Consider the following 16,094-nt stretch of genomic DNA (forward strand, 5'->3'; position numbering starts at 1 on the left):
CATTAAGCCAGAAGCCAGATTTTTATAGCCAGAAGCCAGATTTAGTAATATTCTTGGCAAATTTCCAAGCGTTGGACCAAAGTGATACGTACCATGATGACACAAATCCCTACATAAACATGACCACCATGAGCAGTCAGCTTCGTGAAAATTTTAAAATGCAAGTTTTTTTGTTGGAAGAATGAATGAAGGAGTTTCTAAAATGCCTAATTGTGAATTATTTCATTGACCAGCATAATTACTGCATATTCGACAAAGCCATAATGATCACATTAATAGCACAACTAAAACGACTTCTCGAACTAGCGATAATTACCAGCAGTCTTAATCTGAATACTCATTCAGGCACTTACTATTCTCACGTAATTGCATTGCAATCTTCTCTTCATACTCGTCATTAAGCATTTTTGTTGCAATCTTCATGATCTTTGAAGATTGAGAAAACCAAAAATATTCAAGTCATTTAATTAAATATAATTTAAATGATGAAACTTAAAGCCATAAATAATATTTGTTGAACTCAATATACATAATTAGTTTTTAATGATTACTATATCTCATATCATAGATATGATTACATATGACTCAAATCTCACTGATATAACCTTATGAGTTTCTTATTTCTTATTGAATTCGAATACTTTGTGAGCAGTCTCAAGTATTGTCATTTAGAAACAGGCTGATGAAAAGTTTAATTCTTACTTTTCACTAATCCCTTAAACCTGTTGAGAATTGAAGATAATTTAAGGCGAATGAAAAAATCTAATGAAATAAGAATTTTTTTAAATATCTTCTGATGTTTAAGACAACGTACCTTAGAGTCCTATAAATATTCATATGTATTTTACCGTTTTTACAAATTTAAGTGACTTAATATGAGCTTCAATAAAGTCTCTCCAACTTACCAGCAACACGAATACGCCTAATGCCGCCAACACAACGGTATACCAATTATGCTGTACCCATTTCTTAAACGTGGCAATACTCTCTTCTGACAACAATAATTTGCGTAGCGTAGCTAACGGTCCCGAAGGATCAACTTCGCGACATTTTTGGAATACATCACAATAGCTAAGAGAATAAAACATGAAAAAAGAGACAAAAAGAAAAAGTTAATACGCGCTCATACACATGTCCATCAGCACGCGAAAGCACACGCGTGGTCGGCATCACACTCACCCATTGTAATCGTTGCACGGCGTGCCCGGCTTCGCATACATATCCGGCACATCAAACGGCGGCTCATTCCATTCAAACGAACTGCGACAGGCATTACCCTCTCCGGGCAATTTACAACATAATTCGCACGATTTAATTTTGTCATCAGTCGGTCCCGGTATGCACTGGCATGACTCGAGGCCATAGGCCAAACAAATACTACCCGTACACTCACCCATATAACAGACAAACTCTTTGTTGCATATCGTCTTGTTCGGTTTGTTCACCGATGGCGGACATTCAGGGCCGAGACCGTTACAGAAGCTCGGATCGCGACAGCCGTTGTCATCGCGACACTTATCACCGAATTTCAATTTACAATCACCCGTACAGCATGGACCCTGCGATGGACTGCACATGGCACGCGGTGTCAATGTGCATGGCTTTTCGTCGATGCGCGGATGACGTGACATCGGGAAACAACATGTATCCTTGCAGTCCTCCTCCCAACCGCAATCGCATTGTTCGTCACCCTCGACCACACCGTTGCCGCAAATGGATGCCTGCGGTTCGGTGAAACAGCCTTTGGCGCTACGTGCTTTCGCATTTAGTACGGGTTCGATGGATTTCAGTGAGCATGGTGAGAATTTGTTGTTGTTCTTCTTATCACCAGACGTGGCGCGCGCAAACATTATGAAATTACCATCCTCACCGCCGGGTGTACACTGTTCCGGATCGTGCTGGTCAGTGGGCAAGACAACAAATGCATGAAATTGTGTGGGTGACGTGGGAGAAAATGAGTTAGAGTGAGAGAAGGAAGAAAATAAATTGATGAAATATTATTTGTTCGCTTAAAGATGTTAGAAAGTATTGTTTACATTCTTTCAAGGGTTTCTTAAATATTTTTTTATTCAGAAACTGAAAATAATAATAATACTTTCAAGTAATGAACTTACAGGTGATCCAAAATTATGTCCAATTTCATGTGCCAATGTCACATGCGACACAGCTGGAGGAACATGTTTACCATAATTTAGTAGTGTCACAATGCCTGTGTTCAGTGACTTCAAAGAACCGCGATAGTGCTGGAAAATAACGGTGATTTTAGGAAATTTTTTTATAAAACCCAAATTTCTTTGTTGCGAAATGATTTTCTGCGATAAAAAATGCAAAAAATGTTACGAAATAAAATTTGAACTTACGCCATTCTTCTCACAAACTCCGCCGGCATTTTTAAGATCTCCCGTCCAAGCTAAACCCAGAGTTCCCATCTCAAAATCTCGATATGTAAACATATAGGCCAGGCAAAAGGCATCATAATCTTCCTCTGATATGGAGAAAATTAGTAAAGAGATACATATTTTAGTTAGGTTAAGTTTAACTAGGTTTTTTTCTAAAAAAAGTCTTAAACTTTAGTTTTCCTCGAGAGTGTTCTGTTTCAAGTTGTTCTTCCTATTTCTTGAAGGAGTATAACGATATAAAACATTCAGGTGCTGTTTCTTTCATGTATGAACTGGATTAAATTTAATTAAATGAAAAGCAGACGGGAAGTCTTAAATTTACACATTTTTTTAGTAGAGCTGCCGCCTTTCGATAAAGGTGATGCTAGAAAGGTTTTCAATAGGGACGCTCCAAAAGTAGACCGATAGGGACAGCAAACGGTTAAGGTTTGCAATTTCATCATTGAAAGATATACGATCCAACAATGAGAACCGTAATTCTGAGTCAGTGTCCTCAACTTTAAGAGCGCTACTCTAATTAATGGTCGTCATAATCGTCCTGTCTGACCGTTCAAAGATAATCGAATATTTTTGGTCCGAATTGGTATGGACTTGGACATAATGTGGTTCCCACAGGACGGCGCCACAAACCAGACAACGTATCAAAAATCGATTTATTGAAAACCAAATTTGGTGAACGAGTTATCTTACGAAATCTGCAAGTGGCCATGTAAAAGAAGTCGAGTTCCATACATCATGGCATCGAATGTACTTTCATAAGAATAAAGAATTTCATTGATATCCCAAACCGTTTTTATTTTATTTAAAAAGAACTTTTGTTGCGATCTTATTGAAAACCCCTTTATATGTATTTAAAATATAAAGTAAAAATTGAACCCTGATAAATAAATATTAATTTTCTATATTACCTGAAAACAGTTCCAGGAACTTCTCCACACCGTAATTGCCCGGAAAACGATAACTCGGATCTCGGATCGCATTCATATTGTGAACTTTGATGCGTTTGATCATGAATGTTATGTTATCTGGCTTGCCATCATTGTTGAAATCTGTTTCACAAATATTAAAAAAAAAGAAAGAAAAAGAAAAGGAATTATTTATGCTCGGAATCAAAAGATCTCGGATTAAAATCTCTGAACTCACCCGTATTCTTGTAGATCGAATTGGCGCGCTGCACATGTCGTGTGATCGCCTCAATGCTGGCCTCATCCGAACCCATTTTCTGAAAGAATGTGTGATCGGCTTGCAAATAAAGCATACAAGTGATCTTGCGATCGTACATGGACTGTGCGCTATCTTTCGAATTTGTCTCGTACGCGGCATCACGACCACGCCCACTTAGCAAATTTGTCATCAACATGCTGTTGAAGTGTGGATTTTGTGGATTTGGCACAAGCATTATATCTGGATTATAGTTGTTCACAATGATATTCGGTTTCTTTGTGGCGCCATTCTTGGTTATGATCTCGACGTGTGTCTTATGACTGGGACGATCGTTGTTGTTGTTGGTGAACATGGTGGACCAATTCGTTTGAAAGAAATTGTTTGTGTCGAAACGATTGTTAATGTTGTTGTTGTCATTGTAATTATAATTGACGCCATTATTGTTGTTCGCGTTGTTGTTGCTGTTGCTGCCACCGCCATTGATGACAAAATCATATGGATACGAACGATTATTGTTGCTGTTGCTGTTGCTATTGTTATTATTATTATTATTGTTGTTGTTTTTATTGCTGTAAGTGCTAACAATGATATTCTTGTGCTTTGCATAGGTTTTGCGCAAGCCATTGTTATTGTTGTTGTTGTTGTTATTATTATTATTATTATTGTTATTGTAGTTAGTGTTGCTATTGCTATAACTATTGCCAGGATTGTAATTGTTCACCAGGATATTGCGATTCTGCACACCACCACCGGCACCACCACCAATTGTGGACGCATTCGCAACAATGAGGGACGGAACATGAAAGTTGCTGCTTCTAGTATTGTTGTTGTTGTTATTACTGTTATTATCGTTGTTGGCACTGTTCACATTGCGCAGCAAATCGCCATATCGGTCGGTTGTTTCTCTATCGACAGCGACGGCATTACGCCACGTTGTTGTTGTTGTAGTGGTGGACGTCGTCGCCGATTGTTGATATCTATTTCGTTGCTGTTCCCTATTAAAGTTATACTCTTGGTTATTGTTATTGTTGTTAATCAAACTTTTCGTTGTAGTGATCTCTTCTCGTTCACGATCTCGGTCTCGACCTGGATCCCGTTCGCGGTTCTTCACTTGCTCCCGCTCCCGAAACCGTCCCCGACTACCGCCTCCCGCATAAATGCTGAAGTCGTCATTGTAGGGCACGTCCAAGTCCAATGGCAGCGGCGGATTTTGATGGTCATCGGTGGATGCGGCCAACTGCGTGTGAAGACAAAGAAATAGAACAACGGAAGCGTATAAAATAAAATGTGCAATCGATGAATGTCAATGGTTAGTTGAGTTAACGTCATGTGAGTCGCCAACAACAACAAAATGTCAGACCAATTATGCGCAATTATGCTACATTGTTCGCATTGTTGTTGTAACTAAGTACGTATTCGGGTAATTGGCTTTGCTCTTTAAATTACATACCTCATCCGGCAGCCAACGTTTGTGCCGCTCCAACGACTTTGACGCTTCCGCTTCGCTTGTGGCCGCTTTCCGTCGCTTCAGATCGTTCAACAGCATGTCGCGTCGCAGTCGTTCGCTGGCGCAGTGCTCAGCTGCCGCCGACTTGCGCATTTGCACATCGCTGACTTTGTAAATGACACTGTGCACACCCGTTGCGGGCAGCTCGCTGGAGTAACGTTGCGCCGGCTCCACATAGTAGTGCTCGGCGGCCGTTTCGATGGTGCCATCGAGCAGATTGTCGCTGGTGAGAATGGCATGTACATGCGAGTTCTCATCACCTGCAAATGCATAGACGACATACATGCAAATTAGTATTTATTATAATTGATATTTAAGGCTGCTAATCGAGTTAGATTTTATGGCATAATTGCGCTGAGAGTGATTTTGAATGCATAAATAAAGCTAAACTCTAATAATTATATAGTTTAAACACGCTTGTGATGACCGCACCAAAGTCATCGTTGACAAAGTTAGAAGGAAAACACCAATCTTCCGGGTGCGTTGAAAGGTGTGATTGTTATGTTTGTATGGGATTTAAATATTATTTTGCGAAACTGCTTGCTTTGAAGAATAGTATTAGGTATATATAGCTTCGGCCACTCACAAAAGTATTAAAAAGCAACTCGAGAGTTCTAGAAACTAATCTTGAAGTCTGTTTCATTGGTCTATTTAACATTTAAGTGAGTGGCGAAAGATTAGCCGATAAGAACATAATACAGTTAAAGGTTGTAAAGTTCTATTATGTTCTTATCGGCTATTCTTATCCCTCTAATTCCAAATTCTTTTTATCTCTTCATCAATGTCTGTCAATTTAATATGTAATATCCGACTAGAACGTATCTTTATAACATCCTTTGATATCTAAAAAAGTATCTGCATTGCTGACCCAACATTACACAGGTTAGGTTAGGTCAAGGCGTAGATCTCCACGACTGCTGAGAAAGACACTCATGATTCGACAAAGCTCTTGGATTCTACTACATAATTCTAAAGTCGGCTTAAATCAATTCCATTCAATTCGCTGGGTTTTCTGGTTCGCTGAAAATATGCCTATCGAGGTGTCTTAACCTTAATCTATTGTGTATAGGACATTAAAGGATGATTCCTCTCCAACTGTCTTCACTTGTCACTTTTCTTGACTTGTTCAAGCTTTGGCTATTTTAGGCCTTGTGTTGATATCTCGATCGCAAAAGAAATACCAAATGCGAAACCTAATCGGACTTATAGTTTTGTTTTGATTGAGAGTCCGCGGTTTTTAGAAAAATTAAGGAAAGACTATGCCTGGTGTTGATTGGATTATTGGTTTTGGAAGAGCCAGAGGCTTTTGAAAAGATTCTTGGTTAGAACGTGGTCGTGGTTCAGTTTTAGCAGATCCACAAGCAGGTGCCCCAAACGGCTACCATGTCTTGGTGACGTACCTGTAATGTGATAAAATCTCACGATCTTGTATGGCAGAAGGGAGGAAAGATATTAGGTATCTAAAAAGATTGCATCGATCGTTTACTGTATGGCATATTGGGCATGAGACCCGATATGTTCCGCGTTTGCCCACTCCGTACAAAAAACGAAATCGTGAGATCACTTCAGTGCAGTGTTCAACACCTTTTAAGCACAATCCGAAGGAGTTTCTGCGTTCTTTCGTGACCTACTATGAAACATGGATATGCTGGTATACAAGATTATGGAATAACAATCAGTGGACCCGCTCTGACTAGCTTCAATCGGGCAACTTCATCTGAAGAGAGCGAGGTTTGTCTTATCAGCCGGTAAAGTGATGCACGCTGTTTTCAGGGATTCCAAAGAGATATTAATGTACATCGACTAACTGGAGAAGTGCAAAGTGGTCACTTGGTCTCATATTAGACCAATATTTATTATTAGAGTATGTGTCTACTCAATTCCAAGTAGAAGTATAAGGCTAAACATATACAATATGTACCGTTGGTATATATACATATATAGTAACTTAGTCTGATAAAGAGAAGGAGGTGAATGTTTTATAATTCTTAATCCCTAAAATAAATACTTCAACGGCATATTGGCGACTCATACATTTCTGCTTCATAAATGCACAATAAATCGTCTATCAAAAAATAGTCCCAAAAATATTTGCTTGAATCAATGCTAAATTGCGCGTGGTTATAAATCCTTTTAATGAATTTAGAAATTTTGAAAGTTACACCACAAATATGCATGAATTTACAACGTAGACGATAGTAAAGCCTACACAAATAAGTATGTATGTATGTATGTATGTGTATGGCTTTGTAGAGTTACAATGAGAACTTTGCCGAAAAGAAATAGCCCGAGTATGAGTATGAGATTGTGTCAGAAGTTTTTGAAAACAATAATGAATTTATTAAGAACAACAACCATAAGTGAGTGTGCAGTAACGGGCACATCAATGACAGCCACACGCACACACACACACCAACAAACACATGTAAGAAGTATGTATTATATATTATATATGCAAAGAGAATAGAAATATAGTACAAACATATGAAGAGGTACAAGTACTTCGGGAGGACTCTTGCTCAAAAACTTCCTTCCGAACTTTGTTGTTCTTTACTTTGTGCGTCTTTTGTAATATTATTTTTAATTTTTGGAATTTTCTTGTTTTCTTTTCTTCCCTTCAACCTCTTGATTTTTCATTCACTTTACTGCTTAAGACTTTGTACCTGCTGGCTTGGCTTGGCTTGGCCTGGCTTGTTTGTGTAAATATGCTAAATATGTGTGTGTGTGTTTGTGAGCGGCATAACTTTGTGCGCCAGCTGCATAACCAAATAAATGAGGTAAGCTGGAAGTGCTGAGGAATGCGAGTGTGGGGAATACTTCAACCAAAAAAATGTTTCCCAATTCCTATGGCAAGAAGCTTAAGAGCATAGCAATTTTGCTATGACTAAATTATACAAAGAGTGCTGCCTGTTGGCGTGAGCCAGACTTGCTGACTCGTTGCTGTTAACTTGCTGTTCAGCGCTGCTCTGCTGCTTCGCTCCGACTGGTGTTGTTGTTGTTGCCATTGCCGTCAGGCGAAATTGGCAAAAACAAGTTCACAACGAATGCGTTGCATCATAATGGCGTTGGTTCGGAGAATATAAAGTCGAAAAAAATGAAGCTAGTTAGTTTGTGGGTACTCCTCTATGCACGCTCATTGGGGTGACTATGTGCATTAGGGTTGTTATGAAGTTCGTTGCAATTTTGTTGCACTTGTCAGCATTTTCTTTTGAATTTTTGAGTGAGTCTTGAAGAAATTAAATAAATATAGATTGGAGTTAGTAAATGACTTGCGAACGACAGGATGATTGTTAATAATAATGCAAAATGCTAGTTTGATATATTCATCTTTCGGCCGATTCTTCGAGCATACTATAGATTAGATTAGACAGATAGTTAACACATGGTTGGAAGTCGAAAAAATTTGTTCTAGTTCATAATATAGTAAGAGGTATCCGAAAAGATTTGTAATAATCTACAGATATGTATTGACTGCGCGGGGTAGCAAAGGGCCATAATGAGATTCTTCCAATTTTTTGATCTTGTTAGCCTCTTGATTTGACTTCCAGAGGGGTTCGGGCTTTCCTTCCGTTGTCTTGTGGATTCCAGTCGATAGCATTCCGGGTATTTGTATCTGGATCTCGTCTCAGAACATGCCTGGGTCAGCCCCATTTTCTCGTGAGAATTTCGACCCCTCTGAAGTTTTTGGGTTATGCGTGACCATGAGTCCGTGTTAGAGACGGTGATGGGTCAGAAAATACGATAAATCTTAAGAATTTGGTACTTTTGGATGTCAGAGGTTACGAGATTCCATGTTTCGAAACTGTATAGAAGGATTGACTTAACATTGGAATTGAATATTTTTATTTTGGTAAATCTCGTAATCTCAATCCACTGTGAGAATACCGAAAGCTTGTTTGGCATTTTTTATACGGTTATTGACGTCTTCTTTTTTATCCTCCGTTGGCAGATGTAATACTGTCCAAGTAGCAAAAAGATTTCACATTTTACAGTTCAAAGCCAAGCCGCTTGAAAGTTCTGGGCATAGGTGGTGTTGATACACATTTCTTAGGCTTTGTCGATATTAATTCTGAGACTTACTTTGGCTGAATTTTCTTGCATCACAACTAGTTTTTTGTCATGTCAGCAAAGGTATATGTCCTTAAACATATTTCGTCTGCATAGTCTAGATCTTCTAACCGTCTATTTAGACGCCAGCTCATTTCTCTGAACTCTTTTTTGTACAAAATGCGACAACCGGCATCAGAATATAACACTCATATTGATTTTATTTGTTTTGAGGGGATACTCTTCTACCCATTCTCTACAGTATAAAGCATTCCAGAATGCATGATGATGAAGTGTATCGAACGCCTTTTGTCAATGAAAATACGACCGAGATAGAGGAGAACGCCATTCGACTTATCATCACTCTGCACTCTGTCCTTGCGTCAAATGTAGACTCATGACCCGAAGATGTTCTCAGTTGTAAACCTCAGTACTATATAAGCTCTTAACAGTTGATACAGGCAATTATGAAATGTTATTTAGTCATCAAGTATTCTCATACCTTGACTTTAGATCACTCCTCTAATCATAAAAATTAGTTTATAGGGGTTATATTTAGCTTCTTTGGATGAATCTATAAGGTCACTCATGGCCATCATGCACTATTTTTATAAATTAATTCAAATTTTCTTGTACCGACTTCAATGAATATATGACTTCAGCTCTATACCAGTTTATTAAATTTATACCAATTGTGTAATTTATACCAGATAAGTGTTCGATTGGCTATTTTTCAAGTTCAAGTTAAATCTTAATATTAAACCCAAAAAAAAATAATTTTTAAAAAGATTTTAATAAAAGTATAATTTCCATTTCGTCATAATAAGAACCCCCCTAATAATCATACATAGCATGCATAACTGAACCTCATATCTATGAAAATATGTGTGTGTTTTATGCATACAAAAATTGGAAAACCGTAGAAGGCGAAGGAGTATGGCATAACGCGAAATTTCACAGGCATAAAGTTAGAATTTCGTGTATGGCACGCTGCGAGCTGCAAGCTGCCAGCCGGAAAATAGGAATTGGTAACTGATGAACTGCAGCACCGAAAAGCTGACTTAACTCACATTTCAGTGGGTAGGAAAATTTATGAATACGTGAGCGTGTAGCTAGCTATATTTCGGGGCATACAGCAGCGACTCGATTGCTAACGATGTAGGGATGTATGTATATACGGTAGTTGTGGTCGTCAGTGTTTGAATAGAAGTTGAAGCAGCGCAGGATGCGTGAATGAATTGTCAGTCTCATAGGCAATGGTGCAAATATCGAGTTGAAAGCTGAGTGAGAAGGTTAGAGTGTAGGCTGATATAAGATGTGGGGGTATGTATGGATATATATATATATCTATGAATGTATGAAAATATCTGTGTGTGTGTGTGGGTTTGAAAAATTCCGCTGAGTTAATAAAGTTTTATTTGTTGTACGTGTCATAAAGGTAGCAAATGTTATTTTCACAACCAAAAATATCCTTACCTTGCAGCGCTACAAATCTACATATCTATGCAAGTGGCGTAAAAGCGCCGAAAAAGCGTTTTAATAAAACCAAATTTGAGGAAAAAACGGATTTGTTTACGCGTTGTTAGGATTTATGCTACGTTAACGGCGACCAAAATCGCTGCCAGTGCTTGCAAACTCAATGCTAGGCATGTTACTAATTTGCCTGTTGCCTGCCTGCTATAGAGTTAAATATGTGTGTGTGTGTGTTTGCCGTGCCAGATTTGCAGCTTTACTGCGTTCTTTGGAATTTTTGTTAGCCTCATTGCTGTGGTTGTTGTTCTGTTGTTGCGCTGCTATATACATGCAGGCCAAAGCGAGTATGTAACAACACTGAAAACAAAGCATGCATAAAACAACAACAACAACAATGAACACACAAAAATGGCAGTAACATACTAGAACACACGTCACACAGACACACATGCAAGGCTAGGACAAAGAACATTCCTCAAATTGCTTGGCAGTCAGTGTGTTGCACAGATGACTGAGCAATGGAATGACTACATTTGCAACGCATACGTATATACACACACATACATTTATAGCTGCATATATAAGAAATTGTGTAATTGACGCAATAAAGCTGGCTGACAACCACTTTAAGTAGACGACAAAAATTGAGGAACTCTACGAAGCAGGTGAGCATCGAAATTGCCGTTGTGATATATCAGGCAGTGTGTCACATAAATTACATGCCAACACAGTGACTGGCGGTATTTATTTTGCCTTTTACTTTTATTAAGCAAACACACTGACATAGTGTTATACCATACATACAGACCAATTTATAAGCACGCGTTTGCTTTCAGTCATTCATGCAGAGCTGCCTATACCTTTGAGTTTATATAGAGCAATATAAATATGTATATCTGTGTATGTATGTCTGTGTGGCACTTCACACTACTTAAATATGCGCAGAAAGTTCACTTGCGTGAAAGTGTTTATGTAGCAAACAGTTATTTGTGTGATTTTTGTTGTTTTTTTTTGTTTGTTTCCAACTCCCACGCCACTACTCACACTCTTCCACTTACACTAGCGTAAAAGTAAAGATGCAAAATACAGCAGCGAAAGTAAAAACAGTACAAAAGGAGCAAAAGCAACAAAAAAATGAAATAAAATACCCCTGAGCAGTGAAATTGAAAAGAACAAACGATGCGAAAGGACATTAAAAATGTATGATGCTCCAGACGCGCTTGACCTATACAAATAGCATTACAATTGACGTACGAAAACGTAAGGCATACACACAATTTTCTATGTACATATGTATGTGCGTGTCGGCAACCTCGAAGCGACGAACTTGTATGCTTTCAAATACACAAATAAGCATATAAACATGCAGTATGTATGATGAAACATATACATATATACATACATACATATATGAATAGCTGTAAATGCTTGGCTTGCATGTGTTGGTTTCCTTTTTGTACAGCAACTCAAGACATGAAACAATGACTGTGAAAATGTTTTGACACAAAAATTGTCCTTCAACGATATGTGACAACAGGCTGTTTCAAGTGAGACAGGTTTACTATTTTTAAAGTGTACATATCTAAAAAAGGTTTTTTATGAGAATATGTGATTTATTACTAAATACATTTTTTATGTTTATATATTTATTTTTTTATGTATTAAGAACAACCAAATCCTTTGTTCATAATAAAAAACTCTTAAATTTAAAAATATATCATGAAAGTTTCAATATTCATTATGGGCTATTCAGAAATCTCTTTGAATTATTTTCTACATATAAAAATTTTTAGACAATCCGTTTCGAAGTTAAGGGATTAGGTAGGTTTACATGGAAAAATTTAATTAATGAGCGAAGAAAAAAGAAAATATTGAAATTTGAATTTTTGACAGACATTTAATCAAAAAACACACACTTTTTTATATTGGATCGAAAAAAATAGTTGTAATAAAAAAAAACAAAAATTCCTTCGTTCATTAACTAGATAATTTTATTTCAAAGATGTGTGCAAGATTTAAACAAAATCGCTTCATAACTTTTCGAGAAATAGTGTCCAACGACTTGAAAAATGAGTTTTGAGATAAATGTATTTAAAGTTTCACATTCATACTGACGTGGCCTTACGGGCGGGAATTCCAGAGGATATATCTCTTAGAATATTACTAGGATTGATATTATTTTATGATAATTCTTTCAACATATTGTACTATTTAATAAGACGAAAAAAAATTTTGCAAATTTTGAAATTTTGAAACCCACCTAACCCTTTAAAAATTTCCACTCATTGCTCTGGCCAACAGACTTAAGCGAATTTAATTTTTTTCGAATCTATTTGAGTATGTTTTATAGATAGCTCCATCTATTTCCAAACAATTTCAGTTTAACTTCCTCATGTTCCTATCGAATTTTCGTCTTAGAAAGTGATAAGATAGAATTTTTGTACTGTTCGAACCATATTGAGTTCTTCAACCAATTTTCGTATCTTGAGAGAGACGAAGTTAAACGAATAACTGTAAACTCAACTTAGTTGAATTATGCCTCGGAATACATATATGAATCTATACTAATATTATAAAGCTGAAGAGTTTGTTTGTTTGAACGCGCTAATCTCCGAAACTATTTGTTCGAATTGAATAATTCTTTTTGTGTTGGATAGTCCATTTCTCGAGGAAGGCTATAGGCTATATAGCATCAGGAGCGAAGAAACGGTGGTAAATGTGTAAAAAACGGGGGAAATTATTTATCTTTGAGGGCTTCCGTTCCTTACGCTAAGGATCGAGAACGGTTGGACCATTCTTGATGAAATGTTCAGAGGTGGTTCGTTGTGGATCTTGGAAGGTTTAGTCGGAAAATTGTAAAATTTTTCCAAAAAGTGACTTTTTTCCATACATTTTTTTTTTCAATCTATCTAAAAAAAAAAACAATTCGGAAAAGTCGGAAATTGGCAAGTGGCAACAGAGAATTCAGAATTGCAAATGAACGGTGACATCTACAATGAAGCATTGAAATTCATATGCCATCACCAAATCGTCAAATTAGAGATGTACTGAATCGTGCATACGACAGAATAACTTTGGAACAACAAGCATAAAGAAATGTTCCATTATTTAATGAGCAGCAAAAGACAACCTATGATGAATTGATTAAGGATGTCCATGATGAAAATGGTGGACTTTTATTTCTTGGTACGCACGGTGGAACTGGGAATCTTTATTGATTCTGATATCATTGATTTTGGCAACAATACGATCTCAAGATGGTATTACGTTGGCTCTCGCATCTACTGGAATTGCAGCAACGCTACTTGAAGTTGGAAGAACCGCACATTCGACACTGTAGCTTTAGTTAAACATGCAAATCTATAAACATCTATGAGATGAGCGCAATTTTCTAGAAGCACTTGACAGAACAATGAAAGATCTGTGGAATAATAATCGTCACTTTGGTGGCGTAATGACTGTTATTGACAAACACATTCTGTTATTTCGAAATCAACAGCGGCGGAGGAATTGAACGTATGTCTCAAGTCATCGTACTTGTGGCGGCACGCGAAAACCATATGATTGACCATGAATATGCGTGTGTTCCTGCAACAGGAAAGCACCGCAGAAGATTTGCAAAGAACTGGGCAAATTCTGGTTAATACTTCTAATGGTTTGATATCAATCCGAACATTAGCCAAATTTATCGTAACTACGATTGGTTGAGTGCACGCAGATTTTTAACTGCCAAAAATACCGATGTCGATGATTTAATCTATACGACTTAAAGTCAACTTCCGGGAGATTTGTGTTCATACACATCGATCGATCATGTTGAAAATGAAGACGAAGCTGTGAATTATCCAGTGAAATTTCTAAATTCTTACGTATTCAGTTTCCAATGGGACTTGCATTTGGGATGACAATCGACAGGTCTCAAAGACAGTCGCTGGAGGTGTGTGGCATAAATTTCATTCACGAGTTGAAAAATCATCTTCTCGGTACATTTACGCACCGGAACAGAAAACAAAAAATGTTGTTTATTAAGCTGAGTTACATTGAAAAAAAAATTTAGAAAAATCGCAAATAAATGTTTTCCAACACTATACGAATTCAACTTTGTTTTCAAAACAAATAATTTCACGCAGTGCAACGACTGCGGAGTCAGGTAGTGTATTATATAGATATATCTTCTTTTTGAAAAGTATTATTGAATATTTCTTCAGCCAATTTAATTATTAAAATTTAATAAAAACAAAAAAACTATAAATCTCTCAATATCCATTAATGTTTAAGCAAATGACAGGATAAGTGGCAACGGTTCTTAGTAAATATTTTCTGTTATACGTTTATACATTTTATTACCCTTTTTTATAATAATCCATTAACCTGCTAATTTTTATTAAATTAAAATTTCTGAAAAAGTGGTAACTCTATACAAAAATATTTTAAAATCTTCTTCATATTAATGTTGCTTGCAACGTCTTGTTTGCTTTGTTTCTTTATTTTGTACTTTTTACTGATATTCAATTTATTAACAGGTGGCAACTTCCAAACTTTTGTATTTCAAATACTCCAATATTGCAACAAATGATAAAAGAGTCCAAACAAGTTTATTAATCGCTTCTGATTAACATCGTTTTGAGTAAAAAGCTATCTATGGCGGCTAAATTTGAAATTGTGATGGCCGAGTTAAGATATACGCGTTCAAAATCTTATCCAAAACCATATCAGTCTTTATCATTAGTACCGCCTCACATTTTCCACTACTTAAAAAAGTAGAATAGATTATGAAAATTGGGTCTCGTGTCTGTAATATGTGTCCATCCATTTTCAACCCATAAATCTCTACCTACATTTTTCGAAGTGCTTCACAATTATTCCGTTTTACTATTCTGAATTTAGTGCTATATAGAAATACAAATGTATTCTCTCTTGCTTATACTATTTCAGAAATCTTAAAAATGTGGCACATAATCATTATCAGTCTATTTATAGAAGCAAACATATGTACGCAAACATAAAAACAATTATACCCAGAAGTAGAATTTATAAACCCACTAGAAGTTTGCTGCTTAAAATATGAAATGGCTTAACTAAATGCGGAAAAATTTATTTTGCATAAGACGCCACAACAACTGTGCGCAAGAATCTTTGTATGCAAGAGCATAAGCGCATAAATTTAAATGCGAACTACAGTGCGTATACGTACTATTTTGCGGCAAACTACAATAGTGTGGTGCACCTAGACGTATACGCGACAGCATGCTAAATGCATAGTACGTGAGTGAGTATGAGTGTGTGTGTGTGTGTAAATATATTTGCACAAATATTTATACGCACTTAGCGACACGTTTGCGTTAAAAGCAGCTAGTGCGCACTTTTATGAAAACATATGTGTGTATGTATGTATATTACATAAAATATTCACCCACAGACATTTATATATATATATATATTTACATTAACACATGTGTGCGCTTTTGTGTATGGGTTTTTATGTGTTTCTGTGCACACTTGAA

General features: G+C 36.8%; 2 protein-coding genes across 5 annotated transcripts in view; one reads left to right on the top strand and one right to left on the bottom strand.

Moving 5' to 3' along the window:
• The window catches only part of LOC105211945 (histone-lysine N-methyltransferase PR-Set7), a 117,888-nt gene that overhangs the window by 6,358 nt on the left and 95,436 nt on the right, over positions 1-16,094 (top strand). The window lies entirely within an intron of this gene.
• Positions 1-16,094, bottom strand: part of LOC105211959 (disintegrin and metalloproteinase domain-containing protein 10) — an 87,971-nt gene that overhangs the window by 4,765 nt on the left and 67,112 nt on the right. The window contains exons 4-11 of one of the 2 annotated variants that reach the window (XM_054225594.1): positions 5,014-5,330; positions 3,543-4,800; positions 3,308-3,448; positions 2,361-2,485; positions 2,115-2,243; positions 1,180-1,898; positions 906-1,071; positions 354-426 (exon numbers count right to left, since the gene is read on the bottom strand). In XM_054225594.1, coding sequence (XP_054081569.1) covers positions 354-426; positions 906-1,071; positions 1,180-1,898; positions 2,115-2,243; positions 2,361-2,485; positions 3,308-3,448; positions 3,543-4,800; positions 5,014-5,330 — 2,928 coding nt within the window. The remainder of the gene's footprint in view (positions 1-353; positions 427-905; positions 1,072-1,179; positions 1,899-2,114; positions 2,244-2,360; positions 2,486-3,307; positions 3,449-3,542; positions 4,801-5,013; positions 5,331-16,094) is intronic. The other variant, XM_054225593.1, reaches the window with a different exon arrangement.

The sequence above is a fragment of the Zeugodacus cucurbitae genome, chromosome 2 (assembly GCF_028554725.1).
Source record: "Zeugodacus cucurbitae isolate PBARC_wt_2022May chromosome 2, idZeuCucr1.2, whole genome shotgun sequence".
Classification (NCBI taxonomy): Eukaryota; Metazoa; Arthropoda; class Insecta; order Diptera; family Tephritidae; genus Zeugodacus; species Zeugodacus cucurbitae.